Here is an 18,270-nt window from a genome sequence, read left to right as displayed (position 1 = left end):
AGTTGCACAACTCTGTGAATATACTAAAAACAATTTAACCAAACTCTTTAATTGAGTGAATCGTGTGGTATATAAATTATACCTCAGTGAAACTGTTACTTAAAGACTTACATTGCAGTTTTTGAAACCTGTTAAATGGATGATGGGAATTAAGAATACAAACAGATTTAACTGCATATTTGCCATCACACTTTCAGCTAATAAACATAGCAGGTTGCTGTGTTAAAGATGAGATTCACACAGTACACTTGATTTGGTACTGAGTGCTCTAGTACAGATTCTTTTGAGGTCAGCCTGTCTGTTCTATGCTACTAGTCTCTCTTTAGTTCACAGTGTACATACAAACCACAAACTTGGGCACCAAACATAGGCAGAACTCAATTATATATACCCTTTTGTTCTAGAAAATGCTTATGTTAATTTTTTTAAAGATTATCACTGAAATGAGGGGCACCTGGGTGGCTCAGTCAGTTATGCATCTGACTCTTGGTTTTGGCTCAGGTCATGATCTCACAGTTCTTGAGATAGAGCCTGGCATCAAGCCCTTCCTTGGGCTCTGAGCTGACAGCACAGAGCCTGCTTGGGATTCTCTCTCTCTCTTTCTCTGCCCCTCCCCTGCTCACATGCACAGTTCTCTCTCTCTCTCTCTCTCTCTCTCTCTCTCTCTCTCTGTCTCAAAATAAACAAAACAGAAAGATTATCACTAAAATGAAGACACTAAAATAAAAAGATATCATGGATAGCCATGGACCCTTGAGAAATGGTGATCTAGAGGTGGCTCTTAAACTAGAAGAGAGGTGGTAGCTTCCCTCTTTAAATTGTTATTACAGCTTTGCCAAACTATCTAAGATCTAGTATATGATTTTTCTCTTGTTCAGTGCACATATTCATGAACTTCATTTTTTTTTTTTTCATTTCTCTTTAGGTAAGGGTACTAGAAATGCAGCTAGCACCATTCTTTTCTAAGAACCTTAACAAATATAAAGGAGAGTGAATAGTTGTGTAGTTTCCTAGAGATTTTACAATCCTGTAAAATCAAAGTTGGAGGAACCTTAAGGATAACTTAAACATTTGGTAATTTCTTGGCTTCTTGAGATGAGCTGGAATTGGGGAAAAGGAATTCTTAAATCCTGGTGTTCCAAGATCAGATGTAGATAGATGTAATCACCATTCATGCCAACCTGCTCTGTAGGTGTGAGTTCTGGTTCTGCAACTCCATAAGTGATGTACTGAGCCTTGGTTCCTTCTTCTGTGAAAAAGAGAGATAGATAAATCACATTGAACTATTATGTATAGTCATTGCATAAGAAAAAACACATGTGAAAGGAAAAGTCAGGAATTTATGATACTTGATTTTATGTGGGAAACTTAAAAGGACAGTTTCACTTACATCTTGTGAATTATTTTTTTACGGTGAAAATGAGGATTTCTGGAAGCTAGCAAGGGGGAGGGGAAGGAACCAAAAGGACAATGAACAGAAATGAAAATTTATTCAGGTACTTCTATATGTTCTTTTTGTAGAGTAAGTCTGCCTTTTCTAACCTTCTAGTCAACCTTGGTATTCATTGAAAATTCCCATCCTGGGTACATTTTACGCTGTATGGTTAGTTTGTATATAGCAGTGTTCCCAATTTTAGCAACAATTGTACAAAATAAAGTGGACTCATTTGTCAAAATTCTGAAAAAAAATTAAGCTATAAGAAAATAAGAATTTTAATTATGGGGGAAAACAGCTGCATCGGGGTCCCAAGGGTACTACTTTTGGGAAACACTGTTCAAATTTTCACTGTGTAACTACTTTTAGAAAGATGGGGAAATTGAGAAAAGAAAAATAAGTCACACCAGCCTATACCACCTAACATAGCTACTATCATAGTTGTGTAAATTCCCTTTTACCTTCTTAACTAGTTTTAATAATAGCAAGTGTATACTTCTGAATTTTGTTTTTGTAATTTAACATGTCATTAGCATTTTTTGTTGTTGCATTGTTTTCATAACCGTATTTTTAAGTGACAGTGCCATAACCTAATTAACTATTCCCTGAATGTTGGGTATATATGTCTATATCTTGCTTGCAGTTGTTTGTTATCACAGATGCTAACAAGAAATTCTTTGGGCACATACCTTTTTCCATTTTTAAGAACTTTTCTAAAATAGATATTAGAATTAGGAATTCTCTAAATACAACTTTTAATGGATTTTGACACCTGTTGGGTTTGTTCTATTTAAAACAAGTGTTTGGGCTGAATTCGTTATTTTTTGCTTGTTGTGATTTTTGGATACGTGGAGAAGTGCCTTTGTTTATTTAGCTGCATTTTTTCACTACTCTAATTCTCTCTTTCTCTCTCTTATCTTTTTTTAGGCTAAATTGATTATCCACTCAGCACAGCATCTTACAGGAAAAGCATAGCATTTCCTAAAGGAATATGAGCATAGCAGGAAGGTGTCATTGACTCTGAATTAAATTTTTAACCTGTCCCCTCAACAGCTATAGGATTTGGAAGCTGAATCAATGTTATCAGATGAGTTAGAATCCAAACCAGAGGTGAGCCAAGGCAGCACTTTTTGTTTATTTATTTATATTTTTTTGTGGGCTATTTTCCAGAGTTCGTCCTTAGTTCAGGAGTCAACCAACTTTTTCTATAATGAACCAGATAGTAAATATTTAAAATAGTAAAAAATAGTAATAATTTTAGTATTTACTATAAAATAATTTACTATAAAATAGTAACAATTTAAAATAGTAAAAAATAGTAAAAAACCATATGTATGGTTTTGATTATAACTACTAGTTTGTTATTTTTTCTGTCACTAAGTACTTTAAAAACTTTGTTTTTACCTATCACTTTTTATATTTATTTAAGTAAGTGTAAGTTAGTATACATCTAGGTAATTGCATAATGACCAAATTTTTATATAGATGGTGTATATGTGTATGTGTATATACATATGTAAATTTTTACTGCCACAACCATTTTTAAATTAATTTTGTATATGTCTGAAAGTGTTTTCTTCCTAAATGTGATTAGATGATTTAAACATTTTTTATTTTTATTCATTTTTCTCACATAATTTTAGTATATCTGTGTTGCATAGTGGAAAGTTCAATGAATTTGGAATCAGGGTACATAAGTTGGAAGACTTACTTCTCCTAAGTAGTCATGTGATCTTAGACAACTTATTTGATGTCTTCAACTTGATTCCTTGTCTTTAAAATACATGTTCAGTCTTAACTGAATTATACTGATGATTAAATGAGCCAGTACTCAAAAAAGTGCTTTGTAAAATGTAATCAGTACAATGCAGTTGACTTCTTAATAGCCTTCATTTAAAAATAAAATTATTTTTGTATTTTCTCTGATAGAAGGTGATAGAGGTTAACTTAATTATATAATTCAGCTTTTCTTTAGAACAGTGCACTTGATAAAAATAACTTTAAATGTTATTTTATATAGTTAATCTAGTTTTTCTATGAATGTGGTTGAGACTAGCAAGCAATGAAGACTTAATTACATTATCAACTTTTGGTAAATTCAACGGTTTAGATTCATTCCTAACAACTTGTATTTTTCAATATTGTCTCCCCCACACCCTCAGCTCCTGGTACAGTTCGTTCAGAATACATCCATCCCATTGGGACAGGGGCTAGTAGAATCAGAAGCTAAAGACATTACTTGCTTGTCCCTCCTTCCGGTGACTGAGGCCTCAGAATGCAGTCGGCTAATGTTACCAGGTAAAAATTAAGATCACAAGAAATAAGCAAGTCTTAAGAGCTTAGCCTGCTCTGTGATACTGGTGAGATGAGATAACTGACTGGTAGCAACTGTAAAAATTAGGAATCATAGAGAATAAGCAGCCACGGAAGTCACAAGTGCATTGGTAATTTAAGCTATAGTAATGGATAGGATCATTCATAGAATGTGAGAGTGAGAAGAAAAGATCAAGGTGGAATTCCCTATTCAAGGTACAGGGTAAAGCAGGAGAGCCTGCTGTAAAGCAGGAGAATCAATGTGTCAGATGCTTCTAAGAAGCCCATGAGATAGGGACTATCCCAATGAGATAGGGCCAACAAGGCCATTGTTGACCTTGGCAGGACCTGCTCCATGGAAAGAGAGTGGCAAGCCAGGCTGCAGTGGGTTGAGGTATCAGTGCAAGCTAAGTGTAGTTGAGGAAGTAACTACACTTTCTAAATTTTTTTTTTTTCAACGTTTATTTATTTTTGGGACAGAGAGAGACAGAGCATGAACGGGGGAGGGGCAGAGAGAGAGGGAGACACAGAATCGGAAACAGGCTCCAGGCTCCGAGCCATCAGCCCAGAGCCCGACGCGGGGCTCGAACTCACGGACCGCGAGATTGTGACCTGGCTGAAGTAGGACGCTTAACCAACTGCGCCACCCAGGCGCCCCAAGTAACTACACTTTCTAAAGGCTCTCTTGCTAGGGGAGGAAAAAAGGACAGAAAGTAGATGGCAGAATTCTTTTTTTAAGGTCTGAAATATTTGAAGATGGTTTTATGCTGAGGAAAGAGCCAGTTAGAGCAGAAAGAATGGATAATTAGTGGGGAGTCTCTAGGAGAGGTAGGAAGAGGCAGAATGCTGATCATGGGTAGTGAGATTAATTTTGGATGGGGAAAAGGAGATCCTATCACTTGACTATTAGAAAGAAGAACATTATTTTTGGATGCAGTGAATTCTTTATTTTCTGGAAATTGGAATGCTTAAAATTTGGAATGCTGTAAAACCTTGGTTTGTGAGCATAATTTGTTCTGGAAACATGCTTGTAATCCAAAGCACTTATATATCAAAGTGAATTTCCCCATAAGAAATAATGGGAACTCAGATGATTCATTCCACAACCCAAAAATATTCATATAAAAATGATTATAATACTGTAATATAATACAAAATAATAAAGAAAATACAAAATATAAAGGAAAATAAACAAAGTAACCTGCACTTACCTTTGAAAGCCTTCGTGGCTGGCGTGAGGGAGACGAGAGAGCAGGGTTATTATGTACGATGACTTTCACTATCATTAATGGAATCACTGCTATCTATTGGCTCAGTGGAGTCTTTTTCTTTTTCTGCAACTTTAACAAGGAACCTATCCAATGACCTGGAATTGAAGCAAAACATTCTTAAGCTTACTTGTGGATGGAAAAGCAAAGGACTGACTGTCCATAGGTGCTTTGAAGTGACAAAAAATACACTAGTGCTAGCTGTGGTCACCTTCCAATGTTCTGAAAAGTCACTGATTTCTGACAAACACCATGGCCTGAGACCAAGCATGTGAGCATGGGAGGCCATCACCCACCCACAATCCCACAGTGAGCAAGTGAACGAGAGACAGAGAGAGAGAAGAACCACTGGCTTAGTTGTGATCACGTGACGTTCGGTGTCACATATTACTCATATTGCAAGACATTGTTCATTTATCAAGTTAAAATTTATTAGAAATGTTTGCTTGTCTCACAGAACACTCACAGAACAAGTTACTCACAATGTATTGATATTAAATCGGGACGGTCACCTGTTGGTGATTAGTGATAGCTTGTATGTTACAAAGTCTTCTGGTTACTATCCTCTAGTGGTATTCTTTTTTGATTTTTTGAAGTGACTTTAAAATCTTTTTCAATGTTTAAAGATTCAAGAATGACAGATATATTCAACCAACCAATGTTGACTTAAGGTTTCCATATCTAGCTGGCTCCTAGCTTTCCCATATCTTCTATCATTCAGCTCCTGTTTTTCGACTGGTATGTAGGAGTTTTTCCAAATCCTTGTGGGTTTTCAATATGTGTAAATTTCCATGTGCTAATAAATTTTGATCTTCATTAGGCATAAAAAATTTTTTTCTCTCCTAATTTAAATTTACGTTGTAAATTTGTTGAATATTTTAACAGTAATGAAGTGAAAAGAGGAACAAAAGCATCTACATTAACTTTTAGTTTTAATTTTGATTAAAATTTTTTTATTTATTTTATTTTTTTAAGTTTTTATTTATTGGGGCACCTGGGTGGCTCAGTTGGTTAAGTGTCCCACTCCTGATTTTGGCTCAGGTCATGATCTTGTGGTTCGTGGGTTCAAGCCCTGTGTCGGGCTCTGTGCTTGCAGTGTGGAATCTGCTTGGGATTCTCTCTGTCTCTCTATCTCTGCTCTTCCTCTGGTCATGCTCTCTTTCTCTTTCAAAATATATAAAACTTTAAAAATTTTTTAAAGTTTTTATTTATAGATTCATTTAAGTAATCTCTACACCCAATGTGGGGCTCGAACTATGACCCTGAGATCATGAGTCATGTGTTCTTCAGATTCAGCCAGCCAGGTACCCTGGTTAAAAATATTTTAGATAACCAGGGCGCCTGGGTGGCGAAGTCGGTTAAGTGTCTGACTTTGGCTCAGGTCTGATATCACCATTTGTTAGTTTGAGTCCCGCATTAGGCTCTGTGCTGACAGCTCAGAGCATGGAGCCTGCTTTGGATTCTGTGTCTCCCTCTCTGTCTTACCCTCCCCCACTTGCACTCTGTGTCTCTCTCTCTCTTAAAAATAAATAAACATTAAAAAATAAAAATATTTTAGATGACCAATTATCAATAATAATACATGAAAATCCATGTACTCACCTCCTAGTTCATGAAACATAATATTACAAACACAAACATACCTGCACATACCTCCCGAACCTTATTCCCCTCCATCTTAAACATATATGTATCATTCCATGAATGATGTTTTCTTTTTAGTTGGGATATGTCATAGATACAGAAAAATATAAAACCCTATGCTTAAGCATTTTGAAGAATTATTATAAAGAAGATACCTACCACCCAATCAAGAAGTAGAACCTTGCCAGCTACCAAGCCCTCCTTGGGTTCTTCCCTCATAAAGACAACCTCCGTTTTTCAATAGGTCACCACTATCCTCAATTTTTTGACCATTATTTGTTTCCCAAGTTCAGCCATCCAAGTCTAAGCAATGCAGTTTAATCTTAGGTGTTTTCAGACTTTAAATGAATGAAACTGTACGTTGTTGTACCTTTTTTCCGTTAACTGTAGTTGTGAGATTAATCTTTGTCTGTATAGTTGTGGTTTGTTTGGTTTCATTGCCGTATAGTGTTTTGTTATGTGAGTGTAACCACAACTTCTTTATCCATAACACTGTTGATGTATATTTAGTTATTTTCCAGCATTGTACTATGACAAACAGTGCTGCTATGAACTTAAAAAAATTTTTTGTGTGTATGGTAACATATACGTAACTTAAGATTTACCATTTAAACCAGTTACCCATTTTAACCACTTAAATCTACCATTTAACCAGTTCTGTGGCACATTCATATTGTGCTACTTCATTAGGTTTTGAAATGGCAACACCATCCCTAGGCTTCCACTTTCATTCCTATAATCTTATTTGTTATTTCCTTTAAAAAAAAAAAAGGAAAAAAAATTACCTGCCTTTTATAAAGATGAATGAAACCCCTGAAGACATTGGATGCTTTGTCACTGTAGTGCAGTTGCTCATTTCATTGCAGCCAAAACCTTTGGAAATTCATCCCTGCCCTTAGAATAAATTTCTAGAGAGCAAGTCTTCTGAATTACTTCTTTACATTTCAGTGTAAATCTAGAGGTATAATAAAACATATTGGTGATTCTATAAAATTTCAATTATTTCTCAGGCTGTGTTTTTTTCCCCTAATGACTCAACAGAGCTGTCACATACATGCTATAAAAATTAAAGGGAGGGACTTCTTCCCAAGAAAAATAAAAATTTAGATCCTATTCTTGAGTTAGTATTCATTGTATAACTATATTTTTCAAGGGAAAAGTACTAATTTCTGACCTCAAAGACAAACGTTTGTAATGTCCAAACGTGGATGGTTGGTTGATAGTTACTGCCGAGCGTCAGACAAGTCTATCCTTCACATTTCAGCTGACTCCCTTTAAAACTTAAAGTTATCTCTTTGTTCTTTCTTGAGGCAAATTTTGTATTTGTAAAATAAAAATGCTGCTGCATAAGGGATGTTATAAGGGTATTAGAGGCTACGTTTGGTGAGCTCCTTGGAGATAGGTGCTATGTAAAGCCATGGTATTTTCCCTTTGCTAGATGATACTCCAAGTCATACAAACTCCTCCAAGGAGGTCCCTTCCTCGGCCGTGTTGAGAAGCCTTCAGGTGAATGTGGGTCCAGACGGAGAAGAGACGAGGGCTCAGACTGTACAGAAGTCCCCGGAGTTTTTGTCCACTCCAGAGTCTCCTAGCTTGTTGCAAGATCTACAGCCAAGTGATAGCACTTCTTTTATTCTTCTTAACCTAACAAGAGCAGGTATCCTTTATCCTTTTCTGAACTGTGCTAATGCTTAAGGAAAAAAACTGGGGGTGGGGCATATTTAATTCAGTCATACTTAAAAGAAGCCTTATTATTTTAGAGAATTGGTATAGTCTGGTGATCAGTAGAATGTGTAGAGGGAGAAGGCAGACTCTAGGATGACTCAGAAGTTTCTTGTTTGGGAAATTCGGTTGTGCCATTCAGCAAGATAACCCAAGAACAGAGTTGTGGGGAGGATGATTAGTTCCAGTTGTGCTTGTTGATGTTGGGATCAGAGGGACATTCATGAGGAGGTGTCCTTTAGAGAGTTAGAAACAGGAATCTAAAGTTCTAGCATGGTCTTGTGTGAAATAAGTTGTTTTGGTGCTTATCAGCATTCAGGAAATATATGAAACAACGAACATGGATTCTTTGACTCAGGAGCATAAACAGAAAAGATGGCAAATCTGGGATCCTGGAAAAAAAAAAAAACACTTAAAAGGGTAACAGAAGAATGGGAAGAAGTTGCTAGAGAGGGATAAAGAAAACAGAAGGAGAGTGGTGTGGGAGAAGCCAAGAGAGGGAGAAGTCTTAAAGAAGAAAGGTAGTACAAATACCACAGGATGGGATAGTGAGATGAGGGCTGGGAAGTGTGTGTATCTGGTGACCTCTGCAAGAGCACTTGTTATTGAGGTGATGGAGGTATGGAGGCCAGGGTTAGAGGTGGGGAGTGGATAGCAGATGAGAAAGTGGATACAAAAGTTAGAAGTTACACTTGTTTAGGAAACTTGACTGTGAAACAGTGAATAGCTACAGAAGTACTTGGGATTTTTTCTTCTCGTTAAAATAAAAATGGGCGAGACAGATTTAAAGGCTATAAAGGGAGATTGTAACATGGCCAGTAGGGAGGAATGGCTCACAGATGGCCGAGAGGAGATAACTGAAGGATAGGGTCAGCATACTAGAGGTGAGGGTTAGCTTGTTTGCCAGGGAGGACAGCTTTGCCTCAGAAACAGGAGGAGGTAAGAAAAGTCTGTTGGCTGGGAGTGAAAAGGTGATAAACTAATGTTGTAGGAGAACAGAAGCCTAAGGTGAGAGGTGAAAATCTGGAATAGCTGGTTTCAGGACACATGAGGCAGGGCCAATAAAAGGATTACTTGATAGGTATCTTTCACATATCCTCTTTTTTTCTTCCAGGTCTGGGCTCTTCAGCTGAGCACTTAGTATTTGTACAAGATGAGGCGGAGGATTCAGGGAATGATTTCCTCTCCAGTGAGAGCACGGATAGTAGTATTCCATGGTTCCTCCGGGTTCAGGAGTTGGCTCATGATAGTTTGATTGCTGCTACTCGCGCACAACTGGCAAAGAATGCAAAAACCAGCAGCAATGGTGAGTCCCCTGTGGTGGGGTTTGTTTGTTTTTTTTTTTCATTTTCAGTATTCTGTGTGCAGATTTTGGTAATGCAATGCCTGTATTTCGAGTTGACCATAATCCAAGTTATTTTATTGGTGAGAGCAGAAGGCTAGAAATGTGTAAATTATCTTATTTTCTATAAAATAACATAACCATGTACAAAATGTAGTTACACTAGCATCCTCAGTTGTCAGCTTTAAATAACGTACAGAGCCCTTTTAAAGGGAAAACATTTCCCAGATCTTGATGTTATCTTGAATTGTTTTTATTATAATGCTCCCTATACTTAGAGCTTTTATACCACTACAACATCAAAACAGTTTCACCAATTAATAGACATAAAATTACAAAACCAGTGAAAACAAAGTTAATAGTCAGTGTGGCAGATAATGGTGTTTTGCTGAAACTGAATTGCTACACGTTGCAATTTAGAAATTTTAGTAACTACCGCTGCCTTTTTTGGCAGGGGAACCAGTTCATCTCATGACCTCTAAATATCCAAACAGGCTGTAGTGCTATTTCTTTTGAGTTCAGCATGCCTGTACTCCTTACTCTGTGCCACTTTTCTCTATCTAGTAATTTTCAAATGTGGTCCTTGAACCATCAGCATCACCTGGAAACTTAGAAATGCAAATTGTCAGGTTCTCGTCCTACTGAATCAGAAACATGCAATCTTTTAGTGAGCCCTCTCTGTGGTTCCAGTGCATGTTAAAACTTGAGAACCAGGACTCTATTTAAAGCACTCCTAAACCAGTGCACAACCTTTGCTTATGCCATAATAGTTTTTGTTTTAGAGCTGCTTCTATATTTCTCTCTAATCTGTGACAATTAAGGTACTACAGCAAATTATTAAGGTGCACACTATCATTATCACAAACCAAACTTAAGCCCTGAAATCTTACATTGGTACCTAGCTATTTAGAGCTCGTGAAGATGATCTAGAATATGCTTATGATTATTTTGTGATCAACATGCAAGTGAAAATTAAAAACTTTCTCATACAGGGGTGCCTGGGTGGCTCAGTCATTTAAGTTCGTGAGATAAAGCCCCACGTCGGGTTCTGTGTTGACACTGTGGAACCACCTTGTGATTCTCTCCCTCTCCTCTCTCTCTCTGTCCCTCCCCCATGCTTGGTGTGCGCGTGTGTGCGTGCACACGCTCTCTCTCAAAATAACTAAATTAAAAAAAAAAAACAAAAAAACTTTCTCATACAGAACTGAAGGATTCCTGAGAATATTTCAGAGTATTCCAGTTTTAGAAACATTAACCTAAATCTTTCCTGTATTGACAACTCCAGATTACTTTTTTTTTTAAAGTTTTTCTTTAGATTCCAGTTAGTTAACATAGAATGTAATATTAGTTTCAGGTGTGCAGTATAGTGATTCAACACTTTCATATGTCACCCAGTGGTCATCACAATAAGTGCCCTCCTTAATCCCCATCCCCTGTTTCACCCATCCCCTTACCCATCTCCCCTCTGGTGACCATCAGTTCTCTATAGTTGAGAGTCTGTTTCTTGGTCTGCCTCTCTCTCTTTTTCCCCCTTTTGCTTTTTTGTTTTGTTTTTAAAACTCTGTGAGTGAAATCATACAGTATTTGCCCTTCTCTGACTTATTTCACTTAGCATAATACTCTTTAGCTGTATCCATGTCATTGCAAAGAGAACTTCAAACTTCTGTTAGGTTCAAAATAATTAGCTCTGCTTTGACTACTGTAGTGCTGCTTAGCTTGGTCCCTTTTACTATTTTGGGGGGCTCTAAAGTTCAGATTCTTCCTGAGATGCTTTTCCTAATCTGTGGATCCCAAAACCTTCAGCATCTCTTTGTTGCACTACGGAAGTAGTGTTGTACGTGCCATTAAGAAGCTGTGTAGGGAGGGAACTTGGGATTTGGAATCTGGAGACCTGGGATCCAGACCTGGTGCTGTCATTAACTAGTTCTCTGCCTGGGGAATTTAAACTCCTTACCTTCAGTTTTCTCTTGTTCAGAACATAGAGATCAAGTAGCTTACCAGATTTGGTTGTTTTAGATATTTAAATAAGATTCTGTCTGGGAAATGCTTTATCATTAACAAAGCATTTTGTGATATTTTCATTACTCTCAAAATATGTTAACTTACTACCCAAACAACTACTTTGTATGCTAAAATATAAAGTCAGCCCAAATATATGACCATCTTTTATTTTGTCAATGAGATGATTTCATAAAACCTTTTTGGGGGGCTAACTTAGATATATAAACCTTTAGGCATGTAGTTAAAATTAAACATTGAAAGTTTAGTTTTTTGAAAATTTTATTGTTTGTTTGTTTGTTTGTTTGTTTGTTTATTTATTTATTTATCAAATTAGCTAACATACAGTGTTGTCTTGGCTTCAGGAGTAGATTCCCATGATTCATCACTTACATACAACACCCAGTGCTCATCCCAACAATTGCCCTCCTCAGTGCCCATCCCCAGCCCATTTTTTTTTCCCCAGCCCCCCCAACCCCACCCCCATCAACCCTCAGTTTGTTCTTTGTATTTAAGAGTCTTATGGTTTGCCTCCCTCTCTGTTTGTATCTAATTTTTCTTTCCCTTCCCCTATGGTCTTCTGTTAAGTTTCTCAAACTCCATATACGAGTGAAATCATATGGCATCTGTCTTTCTCTGGCTTATTTCTCTTAGCATAATACCTTCCAGTTCCATCCATGTTGTTACAAATGGCAAGATTTCATTCTTTTTCATTGCTGAGTAGTATTCCATTTAATATATATACCACATCTTTATCTATTCATCATTGCTGAGTAGTATTCCATTTAATATATATACCACATCTTTATCTATTCATCAGTCAATGGACATTTGGGCTCTTTCCATAATTTGGCTACAGTTGGTAGTGCTGCTATAAACATTGGGGTGCATGTGCTCCTGTGAATCAGCACTCCTGTATCCTTTGGATAAATTCCTAATAGTGTTACTGTTGGGTTATAAGATAATTCCATTTTTAATTTTTTGAGAAATCTCCATACTTTTTTCCAGAGTGGCCGCACCAGTTTATATTCCCACCAACAGCGCAAGAGGATTCCCTTTCTCCACATCCTCACCAACATCTCTTGTTTCCTGACTTGTTAATTTTAGCCACTCTGACCAGTGTGAGGTGATATCTTAATGTGCTTTTGGTTTGTATTTCCTTCATGATGAGCAGTATTGAGCATCTTTTCATGTGGTTGTTTGCCATCTGGATGTCTTCTTTGGAAGTGTCTATTCCAGTCGTCTGTCCATTTCTTCACTGGATTATTTGTTTTTCGGGTGTTGAGTTTGGTAAATTCTTTATAAATTTTTGATACTAACCCTTTATCCAATGTGTCATTTGCAGATATCTTCTCTCATTCCGTAGGTTGTCTTTTAGTTTTGTTGATTGTTTCCTTTGCTGTGCAGAAACTTTTTATTGTGATGAGGTTCCAATAGTTCATTTTTGCTTTTATTTCCCTTGCCTTCAGAGACATGTCATGTAAGAAGTTGCTGTGGTCAAGCTCAAAGAGGTTGCTGCATGTTTTCTCCAATAGGATTTTGATGGTATCCTGTCTCACATTTAGGTCTTTCATCCATTTTGAATTTATTTTTGTGTATAGTGTAAGAAAGTGGTCCATTTTCATTCTTCTACATGTTGCTGTCCAGTTCTCCCAGCACCATTTGCTAAAGAGACGGTCTTTTTTCCATTGGATATTCTTTCCTGCTTTGTTGAAGATTAGTTGGCCATATATTTGTGGATCCATTTCTGGGTTCTCTAGTCTATTCCACTGGTCTTTGTGTCTGTTTTTATGCCAATACCATACTGTCTTGATGATTACAGCTGTGTAATACAGGCTAAAGTCTGGTATTGTGATGCCTCTAGCTTTGATTTTCTTCTTTAACATTACTTTGATTATTTGGGGTCTTTCCTGGTTCCATACAAATTTTAGGATTGTTTGTTCTAGCTCTATGAAGAATGCTGGTGCTCTTTTGATTGGGATTACATTGAACGTGTAGATTGCTTTGGATAGTATCGACATTTTAACAATATTTGTTCTTCCGTTCCATGAGCATGGGATGTTTTTCCATTTCTGTGTGTCATCATCAGTTTCTTCAGCTTTCTATAGTTTTCAGCATACAGATATTTTACCTCTTTGGTTAGGTTTATTTCTAGGTATGTTGTGGTTCTTGATGCAGTTATAAGTGGGAATGTTTCCTTGACCTCTCTTTCTGTTGCTTTATTATTGTATAGAAATGCAACTGATTTCTGTACATTGATTTTATATCCTGTGACTTTGCTGAATTCATGTATCAGTTCTAGCAGATTTTTGGTGGAGTGTTTCTGGTTTGCCACGTAGAGTATCATGTCATCTGCAAAAAGCGAAAGTTTGACTTCTTCTTTGCCAATTTAGATGCCTTTTATTTTGTTTTGTTGTCTGATTGTTGAGGCTAGGACTTCCAAGACTATGTTAAACAACAGTAGTGAGAGTGGACATCCCTGTCATGTTCCTGATACCAGGGGGAAAGCTCTCAGTTTTTCCCCAGTAAGGATGATATTATCTGTGGGCCTTTCGTATATGGCCTTTATGATGTTAAGGTATGTTCCTTCTGTCCTGACTTTCTTGAGGGTTTTTTATTAAGAAACGATGCTGTATTTTGCCAAATGCTTTTTCTTCATCTGTTGACAGGATCATACGGTTCTTATCCTTTCTTCTGTTGATGTGATGTATCGCATTGATTGATTTGTGAATATTGAACCAGCCAGGAATGAATCCCACTTGATCATGGTGAATAATTCTTTTAATATACTGTTGAATTCAATTTGCTAGTATCTTGTTGAGAACTTTTGCATCCATGTTCATCAGGAATATAGGCCTGTAATTCTCCTTTTTAGTGGCGTCTTTGTCAGGTTTGGGAATCAAGGTAATGCTGGCTTCATGGAAGGAGTCTGGAAGCTTTTCTTCCATTTCTATCTTTTTGAACAGCTTGAGAAGAATAGGTATTAACTCTGCTTTATTTTTTTAATTATTTTTTAAAAATGTTTATTTATTAAAAAAAATTTTTTTTTTTAACGTTTATTTATTTTTGAGACAGAGAGAGACAGAGCATGAACGGGGGAGGGTCAGAGAGAGAGGGAGACACAGAATCCGAAACAGGCTCCAGGCTCTGAGCTGTCAGCACAGAGCCTGACGCAGGGCTCGAACTCACGGACCGCGAGATCGTGACCTGAGCCGAAGTCAGCCGCTTAACCGACTGAGCCACCCAGGCACCCCATTGTTTATTTATTTTTGAGACAGAGACAGAGCATGAGCAGGCAGAGGCAGAGAGAGAGGGAGACACAGAATTGGAAGCAGGGTCCAGGCTCTGAGCTGTCAGCACAGAGCCCAACGTGGGGCTCGAATTCACGAACCACAAGATCATGACCTGAGCTGAAGTTGGACGCTTAACCAACCGAGCCGCCCAGGCACACCTTAACCTGCTTTAAATGTCTGGTATAGAATTCCCCTGAGAAGCCCTCTGGCCCAGGACTCTTATGTGTTGGGAGATTTTTGATAATTTTTTCACTGGTTATGGGTCTGTTCAAATTTTCTATTTCTTCTCCTTTGAGTTTGGTGGTGTGTGGGTGTGTAAGAATTTGTCCCTTTCTTCCAGATTGCCCAGTTTGTTGGCATGTAATTTTTTATAGTATTCACTAATAATTATTTGTATTTCTGTGGTGTTGATTGTGATCTCTCCTCTTTCATTCCTGATCTTATTCTATTTGGGTCCTCTCTTCTTTTTGAGAAGTCTGGCTAGGGGTTTATCAATTTTGTTTATTCTTTCAAAGAACCAGCTCTTAGATTCATTGATCTGTTCTACCGCATTTTGGATTCTATATTTATTTCTGCTCTAATCTTTATTATTTCTCTTTTTCAGCTGGCTTTGGGCTTTCTTTGCTGTTGTCTTTCTAGTTTCTTAGGTGTGAGGTTAGGTTACGTACTTGGGACCTTTCTTGCTTCTTGAGATAGGCCTGAATTACAATGTATTTTTCTTTTAGAACTGCCATTGCTGCATCCCAAAGGGTTTGGACTATCATGTTTTCATTTCCATTTGCTTCCATATATTTTTTAATTTCTTCTTTAACTTCCCAGTTAATGCGTTCATTCTTTAGTAGGATGTTCTTAAATTTTTTTTTTTAATGTTTATTCATTTTTTGATAGAGACAGAATGTGAGTCGGGGAGGGGCAGAGAGAGAGGGAGACACAGAATCCGAAGCCAGCTCCAGGCTCCGAACTGACAGCACAGAGCCTGACGCGGGGCTGGAACTCACGGACTGTGAGATCATGACCAGAGCTGAAGTCGGACGCTCAACTGATTGAGCCACCCAGGCGCCCCTAGTAGGATGTTCTTTAAACCTTTATGTATTTGGGGACTTTCCAGATTTTTTTTCTTGTGGTTGATTTCAAGTTTCATAGCATTGTGATCTGAAAATATGCATGGTATGATCTCAATTCTTTTATATTTGTTGAGGGCTGTTTTGTGACCCAGTATGTGATCTATTTTGGAGAATGTTACATGTGCACTTGAGAAGAATGTGTATTCTGGTGCTTTAGGATGAAAAGTTCTGAATATATCTGTTAAGTCCATCTGGTCCAGTGTGTCATTCAGAGCTGTTGTTTCCTTACTGACTTCTGCCTAGATTATCTGAGTGGAGTATTAAAGTCCCCTATAATTACAGTATTATTATCTGTACATGTGTTTATGTTTGTGATTAATTGATTTATATTTTGGGTGCTTCCACATTGAGGGCATGAACATTTATAATTGTTAGCTCTTCTTGATGGATGGATCCTTTAATTATGCTATAATGCCCTTCTTTGTCTCTTGTTACACCTTTGTTTTAAAATCTAGTTTGTCTGGGAGCACCTGGGTGGCTCAGTTGGTTAAGCGTCCGACTTTGGCTCAGGTCATGATCTCACAGTTCGTGGGTTTGAGCCTCACATCGGGCTCAGTGCTGATAGCTCAGAGCCTGGAGCCTGTTTCAGATTCTGTGTCTCCCTCTCTGTCTCTGCCTCTCCCCCACTTGTACTCTGTCTCTGTCTCAAAAATAAATACACATTAAAAAAATTTTTTTTAAATCTAGTTTGTCTGATACAAGTGTGGCTACTCCAGCTTTCTTTTTACCTCCAGTAGCATGATAGATGGTTCTCCATCCCCTCACTTTCAATCTGAAGGTGTCCTCAAGTCTAAAATGAGTTTCTTATAGGCAGCATATAGATGGATCTTGTTTTTCTATCTGTTCTGATACCCTATGTCTTTTGATTGGGGCATTTAGTCCATTTACATTCAGAGTTATTATTGAAAGATATAGATTTAGTGCCATTGTGTTCTTTGTAGGTTTCATGTTTGTGGTGACATCTGTGGTCCTTTATAGTCTTTGCTGCTTTTTACTCACAGAGTCCCCCTTAGGATCTCCTGCAGGGCTAGCTTAGTGGTCATGAACTGCTTTCTTTTTGTTTGTCTGGAAAAGCCTTTATCTCTCCGTCTGTCCTGAATGACAGCCTTGCTGGATAAAGGATTCTTGGCTGCATATTTTTCCTATTCAGCACAGTGAATATTTCCTGCCACTCCCTTCTGGCCTGCCAAGTTTCAGTGGACAGGTCTACTACACTTATGTGTCTACCCTTGTAGTTTGAGATCTGTTTGTCCCTGGCTGTTTTCAGAATTCTCTCTTTATCTTTGTATTTTGCCAGTTTCACTATGATATGTCGTGATGCTGATTTTGATTTTTTTTTTTTTTTTTTTTTTTTGAAGGGAGTTCTCTGTGCCTCTTGGACTTGGATATCTGTTTCCTTCCCCAGGTTAGGGGAGTTGTCAGCTATAATTTGTTCAGATAAACCTTCTGCTCCTTTCTCTCTATCTTCTTCTGGAACTCTTGTGATATGGATATTATTTCATTCCATTGAATCACTTAGGACTCGAATTCTCCCTTTATGGTCTCGTAATTTTCTTTCTGTCTTTTTTTTCAGCTTCATCATTTTCCATAATTTTATCTTCCATTTCACCTGTTCTCTCCTCTGCTTCTTCCATCCTTGCTGTCACTGCATCTAGTTTATTTTGGATCTCATTTATAGCATTTCTTAATTCATCAAGACTATTTCTTAGGTCTTTGATCTCTGTAGCAATAGATTCTCTGCTGTCTTCTATGCTCTTTTCAAGCCTAGCTATTAGTCCTATGAGTGTTATTCTGAATTCTTGTTCAGATATATTATTTATATCTGTTTTGAGAAATTCTCTGGCTCTCATTTCTTCCTGGAATTTCTTTTGAGGAGAATTCTTCCATTTCATCATTATGACAAGGTTTCTGCCTTTTATGTGTTTTAATAGCTTTTATTATGTGTCCCGCACCTGTGAGTGCTATATTAAAAAGGGGTCGTACACTGTCCAGGGCCTGGCACTTCAGGAACTGTCTGGAGTGTGTTGTGTGTACTCTGTTGTTGAGTATTTGGCTGCTCTATCCCACTGCTCATAGTGGTGGATTGTTTGGACCTTCCACCAGGTGTGCTTTGATGTGTTTGTTGAAGTAA

The 18,270-nt window shown here is 37.5% G+C and overlaps 1 protein-coding gene across 6 annotated transcripts in view; it reads left to right on the top strand.

The window, feature by feature from the left end:
• ZNF410 (zinc finger protein 410) overlaps positions 1-18,270 on the top strand; it is a 49,586-nt gene that overhangs the window by 10,072 nt on the left and 21,244 nt on the right. For 5 of the 6 annotated variants that reach the window (XR_015252197.1, XM_086709294.1, XM_025919449.2 and 2 more), the window contains exons 2-5: positions 2,363-2,545; positions 3,598-3,733; positions 8,099-8,317; positions 9,497-9,688. Coding sequence is in view for 5 of the 6 variants with exons in the window: in XM_086709294.1 (XP_086565420.1) it covers positions 2,513-2,545; positions 3,598-3,733; positions 8,099-8,317; positions 9,497-9,688 (580 nt within the window). In the remaining variant the exon portion in view is untranslated. The remainder of the gene's footprint in view (positions 1-2,362; positions 2,546-3,597; positions 3,734-8,098; positions 8,318-9,496; positions 9,689-18,270) is intronic. The other variant, XM_025919450.2, reaches the window with a different exon arrangement.

This window comes from Puma concolor, chromosome B3, assembly GCF_028749965.1.
Source record: "Puma concolor isolate L17-30 chromosome B3, mPumCon1.1.hap2, whole genome shotgun sequence".
Taxonomy (NCBI): Eukaryota; Metazoa; Chordata; class Mammalia; order Carnivora; family Felidae; genus Puma; species Puma concolor.
This window is presented reverse-complemented; position numbering and strand designations above follow the sequence as displayed.